Source organism: Orycteropus afer, unplaced genomic scaffold (genome assembly GCF_000298275.1).
Source record: "Orycteropus afer afer isolate SDZICR_OR568_19922 unplaced genomic scaffold, OryAfe1.0 scaffold00155, whole genome shotgun sequence".
NCBI lineage: Eukaryota > Metazoa > Chordata > Mammalia > Tubulidentata > Orycteropodidae > Orycteropus > Orycteropus afer.
The window spans coordinates 4,133,354-4,157,720 of record NW_006921742.1 but is presented as its reverse complement, the minus strand read 5'-3'; the positions used below and the strand labels follow the sequence as shown (position 1 = coordinate 4,157,720).

The 24,367-nt window shown below is 40.5% G+C and overlaps 1 protein-coding gene across 1 annotated transcript in view; it reads left to right on the top strand.

Moving 5' to 3' along the window:
- Window positions 1-19,285, top strand: part of ARFGEF3 (ARFGEF family member 3) — a 232,027-nt gene extending 212,742 nt beyond the window's left edge. The window contains exons 27-34 of the mRNA XM_007946301.2: window positions 1,595-1,723; window positions 7,261-7,437; window positions 9,882-9,996; window positions 10,848-10,950; window positions 11,250-11,381; window positions 13,148-13,269; window positions 15,464-16,679; window positions 19,094-19,285. Of these exons, the coding sequence (XP_007944492.1) occupies window positions 1,595-1,723; window positions 7,261-7,437; window positions 9,882-9,996; window positions 10,848-10,950; window positions 11,250-11,381; window positions 13,148-13,269; window positions 15,464-16,679; window positions 19,094-19,285 (2,186 nt within the window). The remainder of the gene's footprint in view (window positions 1-1,594; window positions 1,724-7,260; window positions 7,438-9,881; window positions 9,997-10,847; window positions 10,951-11,249; window positions 11,382-13,147; window positions 13,270-15,463; window positions 16,680-19,093) is intronic.
- Window positions 19,286-24,367: the final 5,082 nt, after the last annotated feature.

Sequence of the window (24,367 nt, the reverse complement as noted above, 5' to 3'; positions counted from 1 at the left end):
ATGGAAGGAAATTTTCTTTGTTGGTTACCAGGGGTGGGGGGGGGAGGGGAGAGAACACTGTTAGATAGGTAGAGACAAGTGTTGATTTGAGTGAAGAGAAGGGCAATGTACCAAATGTGAGTGATCAACATGGTGGCACTGAGGAAAAGAAGCACATGGAAAGGTGCATGAGACATTCAGACAGCAAAGACGACCCCTTTTGCATTTACAGTACTGCGTTGTCATGAAGACTAACTTTGATAGATGGGTAGATAGCCTGAACTTTTAGGAATGTCCATGCAGGGGGGAATGTGCCCAAGACCATATATAGTGTTGGCAGACAGTGTTTCTACAAGTGTATTTGTATGTTCTGTAAGAATTGCCAGGTATATAGTAGAGCTGACAAGGGGCAAGGTTGTAGTCACTTCTTGGCCACAGCCAGCTACCAGAGGGGATGAGTAGTTGGACCTGTGGGCTCGGGACCATAGTCACAGGGACATAAACTCAATTGGCATAACATACTACACAAAAAATATTTTTCCACATCCTGCTTTGGTGAGTAGTGACTGGGATCTTAAAAGCTTGCAAGTGGCCATCTAGATGCAACAATGGGTCTCTCCTCATCCAGGGCAAAGAAGAATGAAGAAACCAAAGACACTTGGAAACAATTAGTCCAAGAGACTGGTACACCATGTGATCCTCAGCCTATACAACTATGAGACGAGAAGAGCTAGATGGTGCCCGGCTACCACTGTCAACTACTCTGAGGGGGATCTCTGTAAGAGATCCTGATAGAGTGGGAGAACAATGTGGAACAAAAAATCATTTTAAAAAAGGACCAGGTTTGCTGGTCTGATAGAGCCTGATGGAACCACTGAAACTATGGCCCCTAGTTGCCCTTTAAGTCTGGAATTGAATCCATTCCTGTGGCTTCCAGTCAAACAAAAGACAGGCATATGAGCTGAACATTTACAGTAGGTATATACACTCCTTGGAGAGATCAATCATGGGAGAATAGAAGGGCTGTGTATGCATGGGGAGACAGCTTGGGGGGCAGGAGTGCGTAGGAGGAAGTAACTCTGGGGAAGAAGTGGGAGGGGATCTGTTGCATTGTAGGAGGTTGCAGTCAATGTCATGAGACAAAGTGTATGTGAGTTGCTGTATGGAAATCACAATAAAAATTAAAGAAAAAATACAAAGCCATAAAAAAAGATTTATAAATTGTGAAAAAAGAAATTGGAGATGAATGATAGAACCTTAGGAAAATGGGGCAATAGGAAAAGGACAGAAGACAAACTAAGGTGAAAAAACTGAAGAGATGTTTTATTATTTTGGTGTCATCAGCTCCCAAGAAACCTGATAATCATTTCAATAGAGTAGAATTCACATACCATACCACATCTTCTTGAAATGAAATAAGGAATAAACATGGGTATCTTTTCCCTTAACTTTGTCATAACTTGTAAATCATTATCTGCCCATGTCTAGGCACTGATTGATACCTTGATGTCTCACATTCTTACAGCTTTGAAAGTGAATAGAACCCTGCTAAATACATTGTGCAATTCTTCTTCTTTATGTTTAAGTGCACCTCATGCTGTTTTTGGGATTCCAGGTCTGATAGAAGTTTGGATCATCCTCCTTGAGCAGTTAACAGCAGCTGTGTCTAATTGTCCACGTCAGCACCAACCACCAACCTTGGACTTACTCTTTGAGCTGTTGAGAGATGTTACCAAAATACCAGGTAAATATGGCTTCTGGTAAATTGTTACAAGTGTAACTTTCAGGAAGGTATTTCTGTGAATATCCATCTTTTTCACTGCCGTAACACTGAATTTAGAAATGTTCGTTGACTATGATGCAGTAAGGTTTAAGATGTGTCTAGTGTTTTTTGCATGTCTTACTAACCGCCCATTTACAAATATTGTGTGATGGCCAATTAGGTTGAGCTCTGTGTTAATTGGGCCAAGGCTGAGAGGTATCAGCCAATTGGTTTTGCTTTGTTCTGTGATTTCAGGCTTCCTCCTTGGCCAGATCTCTCAGTCACACACTCTTGGCCCAGGAATATCTGTAGGGCTTACCAGGTCTAATGCCGAAATAAACAAACCACTAAAAATATATGTAGTATAAAGCCAGCAACATCTTGATATAAATGCCAGAGGTAATTATAATGGGAAGAGACCTTTAACAGTCACCTAATATAGCTCCTCTTAGTACTGGAAAAGAATTGCTCTTAGGAATTTATTTCTTGTTCTGAGTTGACCAAGTTCAAGCATACATGCTATTCATTCCATTTTCCTAAGCTCAAAGAGACATTTTTATTGAAATTTTAATGTTTACTAGGAGAACCAGAAGCCCAATTGAAACCACTAGCTAATCGTGTGTAGTAATGAGAACTGTTCTGTATTCACCATACACTCACAAAGAATTGATTAATATGGTTTTAAAATACACTAGCTCTTGCAGGAAAATTAGAAGTAAAGCATTAAAAGAAAAATGTATTTTTTAACCCAATTCCAGGTCCTTTTGTATGAATCTAGAGACACTGAGTCCTTTCTTTACATCAGCTATTTGATGTCAGCCTTTTTTTTTCCAGAAAAACCACCATAGCTACTCCTGCCACTTAAAAAGCTTTCCATTTAAGAGTAAGCTGATATTTTATAGAGTTAATGCTAAACCTCTCTTGCTGGTAAGTGCCATCTTTGCCTTTTACAATTTTTGCCACTAACCCACCAGCCACTCCTCGGAAGGAAGATGGGGCAATCTACTTCCGTAGTGATACTGCCTCAGAAACCCAAGGAGGGGCCGCTATGAATTGGTCCGACTCAACGGCACATAACAACAACACAAATGTGTATAAAGAGCATTTAATAATTCCACCCTTAGGAATTAATCATTTAAGAAGATTAACAGTAATGCAGACAAAAATGCATATATAGGGATATTTACAGAAACATCTTGAATACCAAAAAAGTTATAAATACCTTAAATATCAAGCAAATTATGTTAAATCCATATAAATCTTATGAAGGCATTAACATAATATTTTTGAAGAATATCTAATGACCTGAATTATTTACAAGGCATTGCTGAAGTATATTATGGAGTACAGTCTCAACTGCATGAAAATTTATGCATCTATAAATACATACACACATGCTTTCAAAAGCTACTAGAAAGAAATACATCAAAATGTGATTATTTCTGTGGGGTAAGTATTATGGATGACTTTTGACTTTTTTCCTTCAATTTCTTATGTTTTCCATATTTATGCCAAAAAGCATGCCTTGCTTTTGTATTTTTAGAAAAATCTGTGAGAATTACCACAATGAAGCATGATTTTAATTTAGTATTATCTATAAATCAAAAAATTAGAAACATCTCAAATGTCCAGCAGTAAAAGAATAAGTAAATTGTTTCATGTACGTATGATGGGATAATGTGTGGCAATAAAAATGAGAAAGACTTGAATTTGCTGACATAGAGTGATCTCTAACACATAGTGTTAAATGAAAAAAATCAGGCTTTAGACCAATGTCTACATTCTCCCATGTATGTCAAAGTAACAAAGAACACTTAAAACCCTATATTTATGTTTCATATGTTGTTGTTGTTGTTAGGTCATCTCCAACTCATAGCAACCCTATGCACAGCACAACAAAACACTGCCCAGTCCTGTGCCAGCCTCACGATCCTTGCTATATTTGAGCCCATCGTTGCAGCCACTGTGTCAATCCATCTCATTGAGGGTCTTCCCTATCTTCATTGACCCTCCACTTTACCAAGCATGATATCCTTCTCCAGGGAGTGTTCCCTTCTGATAACATGACCAAAGTAGGTGAGACGAAGTCTGGCCATTCTTGCTTCTAAGGAGCATTCTGGCTGCACTTCCTCCAGGATAGATTTATTAATCCTTTTAGCAGACCATGGTACTCTTAGCATTCTTCTCCAGCACCACAATTCAAAAGCATCAACTCTTCTTCGGTCTTCCTTATTCATTGTCCAGCTCTCACATTCATAAGAGGCGACTGAAAATACCATGGCTTGGGTTAGGTGCACCTTAGTGTTCAAGGAGACATCTGTGCTTTTCATCACTCGAAAGAGGTCCTTTGCAACAGATTTGCCCAATGCAAATGTCGTCTGATGTCTTGACTGCTGCTTCCATTGCTGTGGATTGTAGAGCAAGTAATAGGAAATCCTTGACAACTTCAATCTTTTCTCCATCCACCATGAAGCTGTTTATTGGACCAGTTGTGAGGATTGTTGCTTTCTTTATATTGAGGAGAATCCATACCGCAGACTGTAGTCTTTAATCTTCACCACTAAGTGCTTTCAGTCATCCTCAGTTTCAGCAAGCAAAGTTGTGTCATTTGTGTATCGCAGGTTGTTAATGAGCCTTCCTCCAACCCTGATGCCACATTCTTCTTCATATAGTCCAGCTTCTCAGATTATTTGCTCAGCATACAAGTTGAATGAGTATGGAGAAAGGATACAACCTTGATGCACTCCCTTCTTGATTTTGAACAATGCAGTATCCCTTTGTTCTATTCAAATGACAGCCTCCTCATCTATGTACAGGTTCCTCATGAGTACAATCAAGTGTTCTAGAATTCCTGTTCTTCTCAATATTATCCACAATTTATTATGATCTACACAATTGAATGCTTTTGCATGGTCAATAAAACATAAGTAAGCATCTTTCTGGTATTTTTTGCTTTTGGCTAAGATCCAACTGACATCAGCAGTGATATCCCTTATTCCACATCCTCCTCTGAATCCAGCTTGCGTTTCTGGAGGCTCTCTGTCAATATACTGCTGCAACCATTTTTGAATTATCTTCAGTAAGATTTTACTTGTTTGTGATATTAATGGCATTTGACCACTAACCAGACACTCCTTGGAAGGAAGTTTGGGCAATCTGCTTCCATAATGATACTGCTTCAGAAACCCAAGGAGGGGTCGCTATGAGTTGGATCCGACTCGATGGCATTGGGTTTGGTATGGTTTTTTGGTTATATTAATGATAGTTCGATAGTTTCCACATTCTGTGGGATCACCTTTCTTTGGAATGGATACAAATATGGATCTTTTCCAGTCGGTTGGCCAGGTAGCTGTCTTCCAAATGTCTTGGCATAACCGAGTGAGTGCCTCCAGTGGGGCATCCATTTGTTGAAACATCTCAATGGGTAGTCCATCAATTCTGGAGCCCTGTTCTTAGCCAACTCCTTCACTGCAGCTTTGACTTCTTCCTTAATACCATTGGTTCTTGATCATATGTCATCTCCTGAAATGGATGAACAGCAACCAAGTCTTTTTGGTACAGTGACTCTGTGTATTCCTTCCATCTTCTTTTGATGCTTCCTGCATTATTCAATATTTTACTCATAGAATGTTTCAGTATTACACTTTGAGGCTTAAATTTTTTCCTTAGTTCTTTCAGCTTGAGTAATGCCAAGCATGTTCTTCCCTTTTGGTTCTCTAATTCCAGGTCTTTGTACATTTCATTATAGTAATTCGCTTTGTCTGCTCAAGCTGCTATTTGAAATCTTCTGTTCAGTTCTTTTATCTTGTCATTTCTTCCATTTTCTTTAGCTACTCCACACTCAAGGTCAAGTTTCAGAATCTCTTCTGACATCCATTTTGGTCTTTCTTCCTTTCTTATCTTTTTAATGACCTCTTGTGTTCTTCATGGATGATATTCTTGATGTCATATCACAATTCCTCTGGGTTTTGGTCATTGGTGTTCAATGCATCAAGTCTATTCTTTAAATGGTCTCTAAATTCAGGAGGGTTATTACCAAGGTCATATTTTGGCTCTCGTGGGCTTGTTTTAATTGTCTTCACCTTCAACTTGAATGTGCATTTGATGAGCAGTTGATGGTCTATTCCACATTCAGCTCCTGGCCTAATTTTGGCCAAAGATATTGAGCTTCTCCATCACCTCTTGCCACAAATGTAGTCAATCTGATTCCTGTGTATTCCATCTGGTGAAGTCCATATATATTTGTTGTTGTTATGTGCCGTCGAGTCAGCCCTGACTCATAGCGACCCCTCCTTGGGTTTCCGAGGCAGTATCACTACGGAAGTAGGATTGCCCAACCTTCCTTCCGAGGAGTGGCTGGTGGGTTTGAACCGCCAGCCTTCTGGTTAGCAGTCAAGTGTCTTAGCCACTATATTACCAGAGCTCATATAGTCATTGCTTATGTTGTTGAAAAAAGGTATTTGCAATGAATAAGTTATTGGTCTTGCAAAATTCTATCATGCAATCTCCAGCATTATTTCTATCACCAAGGCCATATTTTCCAACTACCAGTAACTCTTCTTTGTTTCCAACTTTGGCATTCCAGTCACAAATGATAATCAACACATCTTGATTGCATGTTAGATCAATTTCAGACTGCAAAAGTTGGTAGAAATCTTCAATTTCCTCATCTTTGGCTTTGGTGGTTGGTGTGTAAATTTGGATAATAGTAGTATTAACTGGTCTTCCTTGCAGGCATATGGATATTATCCTATCACTGACAGTGTTGTACTTCAGATATTGAAACAGTCTTTGTGACAATAAATGCCACACCATCCCTCTTCAATTTGTCATTCCATCATAGTAGATCATATAGTTTTTTGACTCAAAATGGCCAAAACCAGTCCACTTCAGCTCACTAATGCCTCCAATATCAATCTTTATGCAGTCCATTTCATTTTCGACAACTTCCAATTTTCCTAGATTCATACTTCATACATTCCATGTCCTAATTATTACTGGATATTTGCATCAAAATTTGATTGGAGAACAGCTGACTCCTCAAAGTAGAGACAACCTTACGATATGGATAGATAAAGCTTTTGGGACCTCCGTTGGCTGATGTGGCATGACTTAAAATGAGCAGAAACAGACACAAACAAACATCTGTTTCGTATAGATATATATATGTATTTACATTTAAAATATTTTTTTACATGCATATATGTACTTGTGTATGTGTACCCTATTGTATTTACATCTGGGGACTGGGAATTGATTAAGTGATACTTTACTTTTATCAATATTATTTGAATTTTTTAAAAGAATATATTCATGCATTCCTACTATAACTAAAGTCACGCAGGAACAAAAATGAAAAATGTCACTGAAGAAGCATCTATGCTCCAAACAGTGGTAACTTCTTTTTCCTTGGTCTCTTTGGAGGGTGGTAAGGCCAAATGATGGCAAAGAGCTCCCCTTTTATTACATACAGGATTGTTGCTGAGATCACAGTTCTGGTGCCAACTGTTCTTTTTCAGGACCAGGCTTCGGTATCTATGCAGTCGTTCACCTTCTCCTTCCCGTGATGTCCGTTTGGCTCCGCCGTAGCCACAAAGACCATTCTTACTGGGATGTGGCCTCTGCTAATTTCAAGCATGCCATCGGCCTGTCCTGTGAGCTGGTAGTGGAACACATTCAAAGCTTTATACACTCAGGTATCTTATTTTGCCAGAGCAGTTCCTTCTGGGTATTTCTTTAGTAGGCAGCATCGTTGTCTAAAAGTCGTTAGTAAATACCTAACAGAACATGGTTTTTGTCCTAGGAATTATTAAAATAGAATTACATGGCCAATGCCAGCTTTCTAGAAGTAGATTTTCAAAAAGAAAACTGATGCTCACACGCTCTCCACAAAATAATCAAATAGTTCTCAAAATATATATATATGATTACAAATATGTAGTGAGCAGGTTTAGAGCATCTATACATTAGGAAAGAGAAGTTCAAGTGTATAATAAATTACCAAAAGAAGAAATATCCCTGTAGGTTGGAGTTAGTGAGGGGCTCTATCCTCTTGACCTGATTTATCTGGAGAAGTTAAATGGAGGAGGAAGGGTTTTAGAAAAGACTTCCATTATGGGCAAGAAATTGCCAAACAAGTTGAAGAGAAGATTTTAAAGTGCAGGGTAAAATAGTATGTTTGATGTGAGCAGATGAAGAGAAATACGCAGGCAGGAGAAATACGTGGTGCCACTGGAGAAACACTTGTGAAAAACTGATTCTTGCTCATGATCTACCATGAGATCTGGAAGTTTGGGAACAGAGGAAACGTCACTGCAAACCACAGTTTATTAATAAAAGGGAAAAGCATGTGCAAGTATAAGGAAGAAAGTGAGAGGCCCTTGTTGGAGAGATCAGAAAAACAATGAAACTGTTGACCCCCAAGGGAGAGTCACCAAGAAAAGGTAAGAAATTGTGTCTCTGTTTAGTAAGGACAAATTGCACTGCAAAAGGAATGCTCATTGAGAAAGAAGACAAGTGATTGTTTCGACCTATCAGTGGTAACTGTGACCCTAAGGGTGTATGTCCTGATCCAGGTCATTGCTTTGCCCAGCATTGGCCCCCAGAGGATTCCACTCAAGTTGGTCCTGTGGCATCACAGGAAGTTTGAGGAAAAGAATACAGACATACTTCTTGAATTGGGCAAAGAAAATTTGGTTTTATAGTCTTATTTTCTTTTTCTTTTTTAATTTTTATTGTGACTTGGGTGAAAGTTAACAGAACAAATTCATTTTCCATACAGCAGTCCATACACATTTTGTCTCATGACATTGAGCAATTCCTCACAATGTAACAGCTCTCTTGCCACTTCCTCCCCACAATTACCTCTTCCGTTCCTTTCCTCCCATGTACTCCCACCCCGAGCTGTCTCTCTGTGCAAACACTGTCATTCTTTTCTCCCATGATTGATTGCTCCAAGGAGTATATCTACCTGATGTAAATGTTTACCCCATATGCCTGTCTGTTATTTGGCTGGAAGCCACAGGAGTGAGTTCAATTCCAGACCTGAAGGTTAGCTAGGGGCCATAGTCTCAGGGGTCTTACCAGGCTCTATCAGACCAGCAAACCTGGTCTTTTTTCTTTTTTTTTTATGATTTTGAGTTTTGTTCCACATTGTTCTCCCACTCTATCCTATGTAGATCCCCCTCCTAGTGGCTGACAGTGGTAGCCAGCTACCATCTAGCACCTCTGATTCCATGGTCATATAGGCTGAGGATCACATGGTCCGCCAGTCCCATGGACTAATTGTTTCCATGAATCTTTGGTTTTCTTCATTCTTCTTTGCTCTGGATGAGGAGAGACTCATCATTGCATCTAGATGGCCGCTTGTGCAAGCTTTTAGACCCCAGTCACTACTCACCAAAGTAGACTGTAGAAAAATGCTCTTGTGTAGTATGTGATGCCAATTGAGCTTGGTGTCCCCTGCAACCATGATTCCAAGCCTACAGGTCCAATTACTTGCTCCTTCCAGGTAGCTGGGTGTAGCCAAGTCAACACAACCTAGTCCCCTGTCAGCTCTACTATACACCTGGGCATTCGTACAGCACATACAAATATGCTTGAAGAAACATCATCTGCCAGCCGTATACATGGCCATGGGCACACTCCCCCCTGCCTGTAGTCTTACTTTCTTTAGCCTGATAATAGCATGCAGATTGAAGCCCGATTGGCAAGATTCAAGAAATGTTAGGACTAGAGTCTTTTTGTTTTTTAGGAGAATTTAATCCAGCTATTGAAAGTATATATTTTTAGAATTTTAATGTTTTTACCAACTGGTATTCTGGTTATATATTTTCTATTCTGATTAACTAGATAAATCATATACTTTGAAAAATAAACAACACATAAAAGTAAACCACATATTTCATCTTGATATATCTAGAATTGATGAAACAAGCTGATTTTGGATTCAAATCCAAGAAAATTGTTGTTTTGCTGGGGTTTTGTTTTGTTTTGATAGCCATTTTTTCCATTGTTCTATTTGTTTTTCCCATATGTTTATAAAGTTATCACTAGTCTTTCCTCTTTTGCTATGGATGGCCATTTTATCAGTTGCTTTACAATAGAGTTGAGTGGAATCTTGATTTTGTGTTTTCCTTAGATATCAGGTATGAGAGTATGATCAACACCATGCTGAAGGACCTATTTGAGTTACTGGTAGCGTGTGTGGCCAAGCCCACAGAAACCATCTCCAGAGTGGGCTGCTCCTGTATTAGGTGAGAAAAACGTTCCTTGACTCTCCACAGAATAGGAATTTCCATTATGAAATCCAAGGGAATTAAATTAAAGGAGCACTGGTGGCACAGTGGTTAAGTGCTCAGCTGATAACCAAAAGGTCAGTGGTTCAAACCCACCAGCTATTTCATGGGAGAAAGAAAGATGTGGCAATCTGCTTCCATAAAGATTTGCAGCTTTGGAAACCCTATGGGGCAGTTCTGCTCTGTCCTAAAGGGTTGCTGTGAGTTGGAATTGACTAGCAGTAGTAGGTTTTGCAAGTAAGAACGTCTCTCTTCTAATAACTCTTCATTTCAGTGTTGTAAGCAAATACTGTGTAAGGCATTATGAAAGGTACTGTGGTACATAGACAGTGATGTAAATCATGCTGTCAAGGAGCTTATATTCTATTCAGACCTAACAGAGAGAGTTCCATGAAAAATCACAATAGTAAAGAACAACCGATGAATGCCAAGAAAGCAGAGGAAGCTTGGGGCTTCAGATGCTCAGATTTCCTAACATAGGTAAGATTTTGGTAGGTGGGGGCTTTCTGAGCAGAAGAATGGCATGAATAAATGTAGGAAGGTAGGAATTATAGGTGACAACAATAGGGGTTTTGTTGCTGTTTTATTTGTTTGGTATTTGTGAAGGAGTTGTGGAAAACAGGCCTAGAAGGAAAAATTGGTACCAAATATATACAGCATTACATATACATTTAAATGTTGGCACATTAGTAATGGGGAGCCACTCACATTTTCATGATGAAGTGGCTCAGGAAACTAGGGTGAATGTCTCTACATGACTATAAGGGATCTCTATTTGGGTTCAAGAATTTCCTCATTTTTCTGAGCAGGTATGTCCTTGTGACAGCGGGACCTGTGTTCACCGAAGAAATGTGGAGACTTGCATGCTGTGCCCTGCAGGAGGCCTTCTCGGCCACCCTCAAACCAGTGAAGGTAAATTGCCCTGAGGAGAGAGCCGGAGCAGGTCCCAATCTCCCTAGCTCCCTGGTGCTTTGTCAAGTTGGGCACCTGGACCCTGCCTTCCTACTCAAAGCAGGGAGTCTCAACCATGTCACACCACACAGAGTATTAAAATGTCCATGGAATCCTCTTCCAATGATGTTGAGGAAGAAGTTGCTAGGTTAGTACTTTTGTCCTAGTCAGAACTCTCAATTGACAGCGTTAGATCCAAGATGGAGCCTGCTGCCATGAACCCGGATGCTTCAGTGAACATCTGCTGTGTTTCTCTCCAGGACCTTCTGGGCTGTTTCCACAGTGGCACTGAGAGCTTCAGTGGGGAAGGCTGCCAGGTACGGGTAGCAGCCCCTTCCTCCTCCCCCAGTGCCGAAGCAGAGTACTGGCGCATCCGAGCCATGGCTCAGCAGGTAAGGCTTTTGACATCAGGGGTGGCTCTAGAAGCTTGATATACCAGTCCTATGCATCTTTCCTAAAACTCTTGCATCACCAAATGGTCTTTTCTTGCCTTAGGGACATATGCTTGCCAGTACCATTTCTTCACCAGGAATGACTTTAACTCACCCAGTCAACAGTTCCCTTCTCTCCAACATCATTTGCTTGTTGCAAACTCTAAGTATCCACATCAGATTCTTTCTGTAGCCTCCCACTATACTTTTTACATAATTGCTTATAGTCCTTATAACAATTTACTTAAATATTAATGTTCCTGTTAGACTATGAGTACTTAAGGGTAGCAAACTGACTAAATACAGAGCTTATCATTTAAAAGTTGCTTAATAAATTTGAATGATCATATCAAACATTCACAATTGAATGTAAATGATTACTTAAATTTATCCCCTATGAAGGAATTACCATTGTATTACTAGAGCAAAGCATATAGAAGCAGTAAGTCTGACTAGTAACTGTAACAGAGAAACCAAGAGGATAGTCCTGCAAAGTGACAGCGTCATTAAGTAGGAAGCCATTGCAGCTGGCCAGATGGAGAATTTCCATATGTGCATACAGTGGTCTTTTCAACCATGTCATACCACACGGAGTATTAAAATGGCCATGGCATCCTCTTCTAAAATGGATCATTAATGGAGGAGAAAAATTTATTGAGTCTTTTACTTCTTAATATTTCTTCTTCAGTCCCAAACACTCCTCCTGCATTCAGTCTTAGAATAACCCAGTATTAAATAGTCTGATAATTCTTACAAGATTTGGGAAGAAGTTACCTTAAAAAAAAAAACAAACTAATATTTCCCACAGAAAGTAGTAGAGGCAAATCCTGTAAAATGAAATCATTCAAATGAGACATCCTAAAAGTAGTTACTATTTTTCTTAGTAAGGAGCTCTGGTGGCTTAGTGCCTAAGACATTTGACTGCTAACCAGAAGGTTGGCAGTTCAAACCCACCAGCCACTCCTCAAAAGGAAGACTGGACAATCTACTTCCGTAGAGATTTACTGCCTTGGAAACCCAAAGGGGGTGGGTGCTGTGAGTTGGAATCAACTCGATGGCAGTGAGTTTGGTTTTTTGGAGTTTGTTTTTCTTAGTCATGTCTCCAATAGTCTGGTAGAATATCTTACCCATCAGTAGTCCTGATAGAAGTCTTAATTAAATTCTTATTCTTATGTTAAAAATAATATACCAAACAGAAGTCAAAATCAGAGAACTTTACGAACATGTTGTCTTTAGGGTCGCTGTGGGTTGGAGCCGACTCGACAACACCTGTGTACAACAAAACGAAACACTGCCCAGTCCTGCCCCATCCTCACAATCCCTGCTACGCTTGAGCCCAGCATTGCAGCCAGCCACTGTGTCAGTCCATCTCATTGCTTACAAACATAATATGTCATTATTTACTCTTAATTAATATTAAATGTCAGTTCTTGTTCATTGAACTGTAGTGGCTTGCCCTGTGATAGATGTAGTGCTATTACTGTTAGTGTCAGCAGCTAATGTGTTTTGAGTATTCATTCCTCTGTTCTAATGCTTTGCATATGTAATACACATATATTATTAATTCTCAACAAATGTACAGGAAGGAGGCCATCATGATCCCCATTTTATAAGCAAGGAAAACAGGTAAAGAGAGTAAACTGTTTGCCCAAAGCCTCTCAGCTGTTGCCAGGGGAGCCTGGGCACCGAAGGGCATTTCTGAGCTGTGCCTTTGTGTGTACGTGCAGGTGTTTATGCTGGACACCCAGTGCTCACCAAAGACCCCCAACAACTTTGATCATGCTCAGTCCTGTCAGCTCATCATTGAGCTGCCTCCCGATGAGAAACCAAACGGTCACGCCAAAAAAAGGTAAGCCGCTAACCTTAGTCAGGTAAGGAGCTTGTTACGAGAAAGTTAATTTATTATTCCCAACTGTTACTTATGGTAATCCAAACTTAGGCAAAAAACAATATAAAACATTTGTGGTGTCACTTAGGAAAGATTTTCAGCAAAAAAAAACCCCAAAACTTTTTACCTTTTGAACAAATCCTGCATCTTATACATATTGTAAGTTTTTCATTGTTATCTGAGGCTGGCTTCTGTGAAAAATTTATAAACTGTTCCAGGAACAGTACAGCTGTCAGGAAACAAAAGATATGTGCCCTGCCACAAGAAAGAGGCACTTTATAAATACAATAAAACCTGTGAAAGGTGGAACCTATGTAAGATGGAAACGTATTAGAGAAGGAAAATGCAAATATTTTCCAATAAAATGAGCAATAGGAAAGTGGTAAGACTGTACCCTGTCAGGGGCTGAAAAACTTGTAAGACCTGGAATAACAATCCCTCGGCTCCCACAGTACTACCATTCTACCAAAAACAAAATGTTCTTATAAACAAAGATGAAATAACAGAACTTTCCTAATTTTTAAACTCCTGACACACTAAGAACAACAATGACAAATATTTCAGCATTATATGTGAAGTACTGTGGGTAGACATCACCACATCCATTTATCCACGAGGAAACACGTAGAGGGTGAGGGCCTCACGGCTGCTAAGAGGTAAGACAGAATCAAAGCCAGGTCTGGCTGAGCAAAGCCCTGTCCCCCTTACTGTTTTCATGGGCTCTGGGTTATTTGTCCAAAAGGTAGCTGGTTAGTACAACAGTTTGGGTGAAATTTCCAGTTAGTAACTTTTTTTAGTAAAGTATTTGATAACATTCAAAGGATATGGAATGTTCAAAAGTTATAAAGCATGAATAGTAACAAAAATAACTACACACCTGCACCCAACTTAAGGAATAGAACTTTTCATAGCACACAGCATGTATTAAAATGGCAATGGACTCCTCTTTTAAAACGGATCATTAATGGAGAGCAGCAGAACATCTTCTGCTTCCTTAAATCTATGGCAGGATTTTTCTTTTCTACATAGCAGAAAAGAATAATTTTTAAATTCAAGGTTGTCACTAAACTAAAAATAAAGCAAAAACTACTTACATAATAGTTAGACCTTTGAAATCAACTTTGCTAATAAGATTTGTCAATTTCATAATTATCCAGGTATGTGAGTTTTTCCTAATTACCCAGTTATGTGAATTAGCTTGCAACATTAAATACCATATGATATTTTCACAAAAATGTAAAAGCAGTGAAAAGAACATGAAAACATAAAGCCAAAATCACAGTAGTGAACTCAGACCAAATAGAAGGAGCCGAATCATCAAGTGTTTGAACATTCACTTCTGAAGTTACCTAGTCCAGGTAACTAATTAGAAAAAGAGCCGGAAGCTGCTCCTCAACCAAGAGGCCTGGCTAGATGTCTGGGGAGGAGAAGGGAAAGCCTCATGGCCCGCACCTTCTCCCACGTTCCCATCACATCTCGCTGACCTGAGGGGCATCTCCTCGAACCAAGTGAATACTCAAGGCCCAGAAAGCAGTCCATGGCAGGAAGGGAAGTGGCATTTGCTGAGTGACTACTGCTTTCTGACACGGGTTTGTTTTAGAATGCTGTGAGTTAAGTTACCCATTTATTTCCTAACCTTGCAAACGTTAGCTCCATAATACCTCTAGTTTAAACGTTCCAGTAGCTAGCTTGCTGCCTTCTCACATGCTGGAAGCACCAATGTTTTTCTGAATATGCACCTAAAACACTAACATTTAATCCTGGAAAGCTAGTTTGGTCCCTGTAAATCCAGGCTGCAATACAATTTCTAAGAGTAAAGGGCTAGAAAAAGGAAATTAAAATTAATAGAGCTGCACAGAAATTTTTGTATGAAAAATGTGTCATGTCCCATAATTGTGCCTATATTAAAATTTTTTATAAAAATTAGTCTTTGTTTCTTAAGACTTGATAATTGTTAGTTCAGTTTCATAACATATTTAATTCTGCAACCCCTGAAATTTAAAAAGTGTCAATTTCCAGTAAAATGGTTATCATGTAATGCCTTAAGGAAGATAATGTATGGTTCTGAATTCTGAAATGTGTAATGTCTGAATCGCTTCCATTAACTGATATAAGGCAGAAGGCTACTAATCAACTCTGTTCTTTTCATTTGAAGTGTTTCCTTCAGGGAGATTGTGGTGAGCTTACTGTCTCATCAAGTGTTACTACAGAACCTGTATGACATTTTGTTAGAAGAATTTGTCAAAGGCCCCTGTCCTGGAGATGAGAAGACGATCCAGGTGCCAGAGAACAAGCTGGCGGGCTTCCTCAGGTACATCTCCATGCAGAACTTGGCCGTCATATTTGACCTGCTGCTGGACTCATACAGAACGGCCAGAGAGTTTGACACCAGCCCCGGGTTGAAGTGCCTGCTGAAGAAGGTGTCGGGCATTGGGGGCACCGCCAACCTCTACCGCCAGTCTGCAATGAGCTTTAACATTTATTTCCACGCACTGGTGTGTGCTGTCCTCACCAATCAAGAGACCATCACTGCTGAGCAAGTGAAGAAAGTCCTTTTTGAGGACGATGAGAGAAGCACAGATTCCTCCCAACAGTGCTCCTCAGAAGATGAAGACATTTTTGAGGAAACTGCCCAGGTGAGCCCCCCAAGGGGCAAGGAGAAGAGGCAGTGGAGGGCAAGGATGCCCTCTCTGAGTGTCCAGCCCATCAGCAATGCAGACTGGGTGTGGCTGGTCAAGAGGCTTCACAAACTGTGCATGGAGCTATGCAACAACTATATCCAGATGCACTTGGACCTGGAAAACAGTGTGGAGGAGCCACCTCTCTTCAAGAACGACCCATTCTTCATCCTTCCCTCCTTCCAGTCTGAGTCATCCACTCCATCCACGGGGGGCTTCTCTGGGAAAGACACGCCTTCGGAGGATGACCGAAGTCAAATACGGGATCATGTCGGAGATGGTTTGAGGGCAGGCAGTGGGGACGTGCTGATGCTGTCCCCTAGCCCCAAAGTGGAGAAGAAGGACCCCAGCCAGAAGAAGGAGTGGTGGGAGAACGCCGGCAACAAGATCTACACCATGGCAGCCGACAAGACCATCTCAAAGTTGATGACTGAGTATAAAAAGAGGAAACAGCAACACAACCTTCCCCCGTTCACCAAAGAAGTCAAAGTGGAGAAGAAGGGGGAGCCGCTGGGCTCCAGGGGTCAGGACTCCCCACTGCTTCAGAGGCCCCAGCACTTGGTGGACCAAGGTCAGATGCGGCATTCCTTCAGCGCAGGCCCTGAGCTCCTGCGGCAGGAAAAGAGGCCCCGCTCGGGCTCCACCGGGAGCTCCCTCAGCGTGTCCGTGAGAGACGCTGAAGCACAGATCCAGGTATGTCCCTACTGCCCAGGGGTTGTAGGGGGAGGCCCTGGAAATGCGGGCGTAAGGCTAGCTTTCAAGTAACAGACATGGTCACTCTCACAGAGCATTGATACCCACGCTAAAATTTGATATAAGCCAATTTGATAAAAGCCAATAGGGGAGTCATTTACCCCGAAGTAACAGGACTGCCTTACCTAACACAGGATCCGTAATACTGCATCAGTGTGAAAATGAAATTACATTCTCTGATACTTCAGGCACTGTTTGTATGCTTTGTAACACACAATGTTAGAGTTAGGGAGACCTGTTGCTGTCATGGCAACACCACCATTGTGTGAGAGCAACACTGCACTCCATAAGGTTTTTGTGAATGTAATCGTGCAAAAGTAGATCATAGGCCTTTCTTCTGCAGCTCATCTGAGTGGATTTGAACCCCCAACCTTTTGCACCACCCAAGGGCCCTACAAAAATTAGCAGATCACCTGTATAAATAAGATGAAGCTTATAAAGTTGATGGACATTTAACTGAAATTAAGTCATTAGTTTTGAAGAGAGCATTTAAGAAAACCTGTAGTTGTGAAGCACTATGTAATGAAAAGTGACCAATAATGCATTGTTTTCATCTCAAGTTTTTCTAATCCATCCCAGGCACACACCCATTCCCCAAAGAGGTTTGAGTGTGCCTCTTGCTTCACAGTTTAATTTTTAATTCCGTGGTGCGTCATGAATGAGCCTGAGATGAAATGAGACAGGAAAAAAGAGAAACAGAAGGATCTAGAGGCAGGGAAAGGCATTTTACATTATGGATCTCTGTCACAGACATGAAAAAGTTAGGAAATGTGGAGCTCTCGGTTTCTGTAAACCTGTTATAAACCTGTATACAGGAATATATTCTCAGAGTGAATATAAACTGGCATTAGGAAGAGTCCTGCAAGGTGCTTTCATTTTCCTTGAAGTATCTTGAACTTAGAACTCAACTTCATAATCCAGAGTCCACAGACATTATTTTAGACTACAGTTTTGAAAAGAAGCTCTGGTGGCATGGTGCCTAAGGCACTTGACTGCTAACCACAAGGCTGGCAGTTCATACCCATCAGCCACTCCTCAGAAGGAAGGTTGGGCAAGCTACTTCTGCAGTGATGCCGCCTCAGAAACCCAAGGAGGAGTCACTATGAGTCAGGACCGACTTGACGGCAGTGAGTTTGGGTTTTTTGGTTAGAGTTTTGACAGTATCCAGTCAAATTGAGATGTAGGGTATTCTTTAACCTTGTCATGACCCATGAGACAGATAGAATCCAACATTTTAAGCTTCTCAGATTTCTTGGGAAGCCGCTATCCCAGTTGTACTACATGCTACCACCCCCCAGAGAGCTATATAATTGTGCAAATCTGAAGAAACAGGCCTCACCCCACCAATCTTATCACGAGAGTCCACTTGGACATATGTCTCCCACATAATTGTATCAAAATCCGTATTACCTAAAAAAAAACTTTTTTTTAGATTTCAGCATGCTTCCACTATTGAAAACACATGGTATCAACAAAAAATTCAGAACAGAAGCTAATTCAGTCATGAAAAGGTTAAATGATCCTAAATTAAAACATGCATATATTCCAACTTGTGTAGTCATTATAAAGACTGTTGGTTTAAATTATTATGTGGCCTATGGAAATCTCATTATGAGAAGGGTTTTTTTTAGGAGTTTGTGAAAGCTGGAAGTAAGGCATTTGGGCTGCTAACCATAAGGTTGGCGGTTCAAACCTATCTGCTCTGTGGGAGGAAGATAAGACAATCTACTTCTGTAAAGATTTACAACCTTGGAAACCCAACAAGGGTCCTTATGAGTCGGAATCCACTTCATGGCAGTGGAAATATTAAATGTAGGGTCTCTAGGTGCACAGCTACTAACCAAAATGTTGCCAGTTTGAACCCACCCAGGCACCTCAGAAGAAAGGCCTGACAATCTGCTTCCGAAAGATGATAGCCATGAAAACTCTATGAAGCACAGTTGTACTTAGAATAGACTCAACAGCAACTGGCTTGGTTTTAATGTTATGTGTGGCTCTGCCCATCCTTTGAAAGTATTTAAAATGGCAGCTAATTGTAGGCGTATCAAATTAGGTGGGACCAGTCCCTCCCTAGAGAAAAAGACATCATGCTTGGTAAAGTAGAGGGTCAGTGAGAAAGAGGAAGACCCTCACAAGATAGACTGACACAGTGGCTGCAACAGTGACTTCAAACCTGTAGCATTGGTTGGTTGGTAGCATCCCCAAGTACAACAAAACAAAACGCCAGTGACAATTTATTGCAGCCTAAAGCCTGAGAAAACCAGTTAACAGATTAGCAAGGCATAGCAACACCTGAGCGTTCAAATGAAACCATGGGAAAAAGCTGCTAAATTCTATTAAATCCTTTCTCTTAGGCATGGACCAACATGGTGCTAACAGTTCTCAACCAGATTCAGATCCTTCCAGACCAGACCTTCACTGCCCTCCAGCCAGCAGTGTTCCCATGCATCAGCCAGCTGACCTGTCACGTGACTGATATCAGAGTTCGCCAGGCTGTGAGAGAATGGCTGGGCAGAGTGGGCCGTGTGTATGACATCATTGTATAAAGACTCACATTCCATTCCCAAGGAACTGAAATAGCAAGGGTTAGAGTATGCCTGCCAACTCAACTGATAGCATTTTCTCCACCCACTTAAATTCATCTCTCAAAGAACAGTTTTCCCTAATGTGAAAAATAAAAAGGAAAAAACCTTTCTAGCCACTCCCTAACTAATCAGCATTGGTGCCATTTGGATCCTGAGGTGGTATCTAGATGACACAAATGATGCTCTGAGTTTGCACATTATTTCAGAAGAGACTCCATCCCTTGACACATCTTTACAAATCTTGAAGTTTATTTCCCAGAGCTTTTGCTTTCACTGTTGTTCCCAAATGGGTCAATTTCAAAGACTACTCCTTTGAAAACACTGCATTGATCCATTTGATCTACAATTTGAAAAAATAAGTGTAATTTGCTATGGAAATATCTGCTGGTAAGTCAAGCTGATGTATAAATACTAAGAAGTTATTAAAATTGGAGGAAGATTTGGATTATGGGTTTGGTTGGGAAGAAAACAGCTTCAAAAACATATTCTTGGGTGTAATAAGAAAGGGATGACTTTTGCTGCAAAATATTCCAGGACATTTCAGAATTTTTCTTATCAGTCTTCTCAGGTTGGTATATACCAACTCCCATGTAAGGTACTGTTGTGCCTTTGTTTCCCTATTTCTAGAGAAAGGAACTTCTTTCCTGGCAGGGTTTAAGTCTGTGGCAGGGCAGTCTTTGACGCAGAGTCCCCAGTGATACTGGCTGATAATGTATTTTGCCAACAGATGTCAGACTGACTAGCCACCCTGACAGTCCCATTAGTCTTTGCTTCTGCTCCCAAGCCAAACAAGGAAAGGAAAGAAGAAATGGTGCCTTAGCCCCTTGTTGCACAGATATTTCTATGCCCCAGATATCTGAACAAAATGTATAACACTTGGTTTTTAAGAAAACAGAGCATTAAGGATGCAACTCATATCGGTCCCCTATCCAGTGAGCTGACTTCTCAGGGAACAGAGGCAGGAAGTATCAGGGAGGGAGGCAGCTAGAAGGGGTGGGGAAGGCGTTATGATGAAATCATTTTCAATATTGATTTAAGAGACTGGCAGATTCAATTTTTAAGTGTTATACAACAATTACATGAAGTTATGGTGTCAGTTGTAAAAGCTGTAGGCTCAGAAGAAAGTAAAACTAAAGGAGAAGGGGATAGAAAATGAAATTTAGAAACTTAATTTTTTTAATTAAGTAAATTTTACCCTATGTTTGAGGTCTTTTTATTCAGACCAATGTCTTAGTGACTGTAAGGCTGCTAAAATGTTTCTTTTCCTAATTATTACTAGAAAATTAATTTGAAACCTTTTTCTGATTATTTACAGTATATTTTATAACTCCTCAATTAAGCCTGCTTATATACATTCTAAATAGTAAAGGTAGTTGTTAAGGCATATAATTCCCCAAACCCCTAGAATGTATTAATAATTGAATATGTTCTTTTAAAGATAAACCTCAACTCTTCATTACTGAAGTAAGGATTGAAAGGCCAGCTGTATTCAAGCCCAGTCTTTGTAAATTTTGCCTTTCTGAGGACTAGGTAGCCAGCTCCATGGCTCCGAGGAAGGCAAGGTTCCCTAATTTTCTTAGGCAATCTAAAAGAAAAACTTGCCATTCAGCATGCCATCTAGAGGCGTACTGAGTCTAGCAGACATGTTTCCAGTTCCACAAACATTCTTTGCCTTCAGTTTCTCCTCCGTCATGCACGTTTAGAAAAGGATCTTCAACTCTTTGATCTTAACAGGCAGTCAGTTCTTGGGATGGCAATGAGCTGTGTCCTCTACTTTTGAATTTTATGCTTTGTAAGTGGAATTGAAAGCTAGGCTGATACTTTAACAAAAAAAAAAAAAAAAAGCAGCAGTGTGGCTGTCTTGCTTCTTTTTTTAACTGTGTGGTTCAGCTCCATATTTTATGGGGTGGGGAAGCTTCAGTAAAACGGGTTATAAAGTCAGAATACTGACAAACTATTTATATATAGCAACTGTTTGTCAAGTATACAATTTCAAAGGAAGCCCCTCGAAAGTTGTCAGTTTCATGTTGCAGAAGTGTATTAGTTGTTGAGAAATCCATTCATTCTCCCCTAGCTTCTGTAATATAGATCCAAGGCCAGTTCATCAAACTAGGTTTGTCTCATGCTGTGCCCAAACGCTGCTCTAGTAACTAGCCTGTTTATGAGACCCACGAATAAAAACATGCAGAAGTTTATATAGCTCTTTACCTACAATTTTGTAAGAGGTGTTGGTACCAGGCCATCATCTTTTCTATAGCTCATTCCCAGATTCCCACATCATACCTTCAGCCCACCTTCACTCCATCATACTCTGCTTCACGGTTACCTTACATCCCCATCTACATCACATTTCAAGCAGCAGGTTAGCTAACTCATAGGACTGTTTCCCAGAAGGATTTGCAGTTTTCCGTAAGGGCATTGCTTAATGCAAAATTACCAAATGGTACTTCAGGTTCCAGTGAAGTCAGCTGTGCTCTCTCAATGGGTGAAGACGACAGGAGATTCATTAGGAGCACTGGGTAGGCAGAATGGCCTTGCCCAGCACTGCTGAGGTCAGGCCTTCACACTGTTTCTGATGTCTCGGTTTCCTTCCTTCCTCCCACTCTCTGAAAGTGTCAGGTGTTTCTCTCCCCACAGTCACTCTTGTGGAAGCAGACCACAGTCAAACAGCCTTTGGTAGTTAAAGAGCCATTACCATGAATAGACAGATCTAAGCAGAGCGAGATTTTGCACATTGTTTTTAGTTGTTTATATTTACTACCAGAACCGTATTACCATAAGGTTGAGATTTACTCTCATTTTCTTGTATTTTGGAAAAGTGTATACCATGGGCAAATCTACAAAAGACCTCTTTAAAGTGTTAAAAAACAAAGCTGTCACTTTGAGGACTCAGGTGTGCCTCGGCATCTTCAGTCACCTCATATGCATGTGAAAAGTGGACGTAGAATGAGAAAGACCGAAGAATTGATGCATTTGAATCACGGTATTGGCGAAGAATATTAAATACACCGTGGACTGCCAGAACAAACACATTTCTCTTGAACGAATGCAGCCAGAATGAGCCATGGGAGCAAGGATGGTGAAGCTTTGTCTCACATACTTTGGACATATTTTCAGGAGGGACCAGTCCCTGGAAAGGACATCATGAGTGGTCAATTAGAAGGTCAGAAAAGAGGAAGCCCCTCAACATGATGGAGGGACACAGTGTCTGCCACAGTGGGCTCAAGCACAGCAACGCTTGTGAAGACGGGACCAGGGTCACTACGAGTCAGAACTAACTCAACAGCACCTGACACCACCACCACCTAACAGCGACGTGCCTGAAACCAGCACCTGCTGTAAGGGAGCCCTGGTTGAACAGCCCAGCCAAGTACCCCACACTCTGCCAGAGCTCTCCCTGCCAGTAAGAGGGCATAGGTTTTTGGTGATGAAGGTGTGATAAACTATTCATAGGCTTTCCTTAGGTCTTGCATTTCCTGATGAGCTTTGTAAAGATGGTTAATACTGCCTCTTCACACCATCTTGTTATCCTCTGCCCTTATAAATATTTTTTAGCCTTCTCCATATATGCAAAGGTTTTAGTCTCTTCAATGGCTGGCCGGTAAAGAGCCAGGTAGATGCTAACATACACACCAGCTCAGATTAAGATATTCTTAAATATGACAAAAAATTACCATGAGTCAAAAGTACCTTTAAATTGAAATTTCTTGGTAAATGATTAGTAGGCCGCCTCTTGTTTCAAGGGGAAGATTTATAGAGTTAATTGAGAATGTCAAGTAACCTTAAAGGAACCATAAGATTATATAATGCAGTTATATAATAGATACCCTGGGCTTCCCCAGATACATCACAACACTGCTTAGAGAGGAAAGTTTTTGTTCCTTTGTTTGAAGCTGATACCAATAGCAAGAGATTGCAGACAGCTGGGAGGAGGTGACTGTTGGCTGGACCTGCTGGGACTGGGCCTTCACCCACATTATCACCTTTACTTTTCACAGTAACCTTGTCAGACAGGTATTGTTTTCCTCATTTTGTCTCAGATAAGGTTACAGATGAATGAAGGTTCAGAAACTTGCCAAGATTGCCAGTAAGTGGTTTGGTTTTGAAAGAGGTGTTCAAAGGGACCATGCTTTCTCTCAAGCATCAAAGTGTGAGAGGAAGACTTCTAAGGAATTAGACAATATGATTGAGGTCTCAGACCTTTGATGTCATGAGGATCTTAATACTAGGATTAAAAAAATGCTTATACACAGAAAGATCATATAAAACATACTATCTTGAATGTTTGAAGATAAAAAAACTCAACTTTATCTTAAAGCAGACCTTCCGTGTAAATTTGGAAAACTAGCCAAATCAGATGGCCGTGATGGACTAATGCTATTCATGACGAGCTATAGTGAAGAAGTCCATGGCAGTCTATGTCTGGGGCTGACATGTAAGATTTGTACACCTTTTTCAAATGCCATTTAATTGCTCAGAATAAAGTGCCATGTAGCTAGCAGTGCCTCTCTGCCTGCTTCCTTGGGAAGTATTTGGTACTAAACATGTGGGCCATCATCAAAGTTTGGGAATATGCAAAATAGATGATAACCATTTTCCAGAATGCACATTCTCTGAAAAGGAAACAACTGTTGGACAAGAGTAAGGTTCCAGATATTGAGGGCATCAGGCCAATATTCTAAGTAACCATGTGCCATGACACCTAAATATTTTTACTTGTTTTACAAAGAAACACACAGAAGATACACCCAAGATAACACAGTGAGCTGATGACAGAACAGAAACATGCTTGGACACCACTGATGTGACCCCACTGAGATTAGTGTGGCCTTAGTGCAACAAGAGAACATTCTTAAGCACTTTTTAAATTGGAAATATGAGCTTCTTATTGGGCAATATTTAGGACATTGGTAAAGAATTTGATTTATAGTTACAACTCCTCAAAAAAAAAAAAAAAAAAACAATTCTCCTTATTCACCAGCAGAGCAATCTAGAAACATTGTTTATAGGTTTGGGAGCTTCCTCTGCCTATATTGTAGTGGT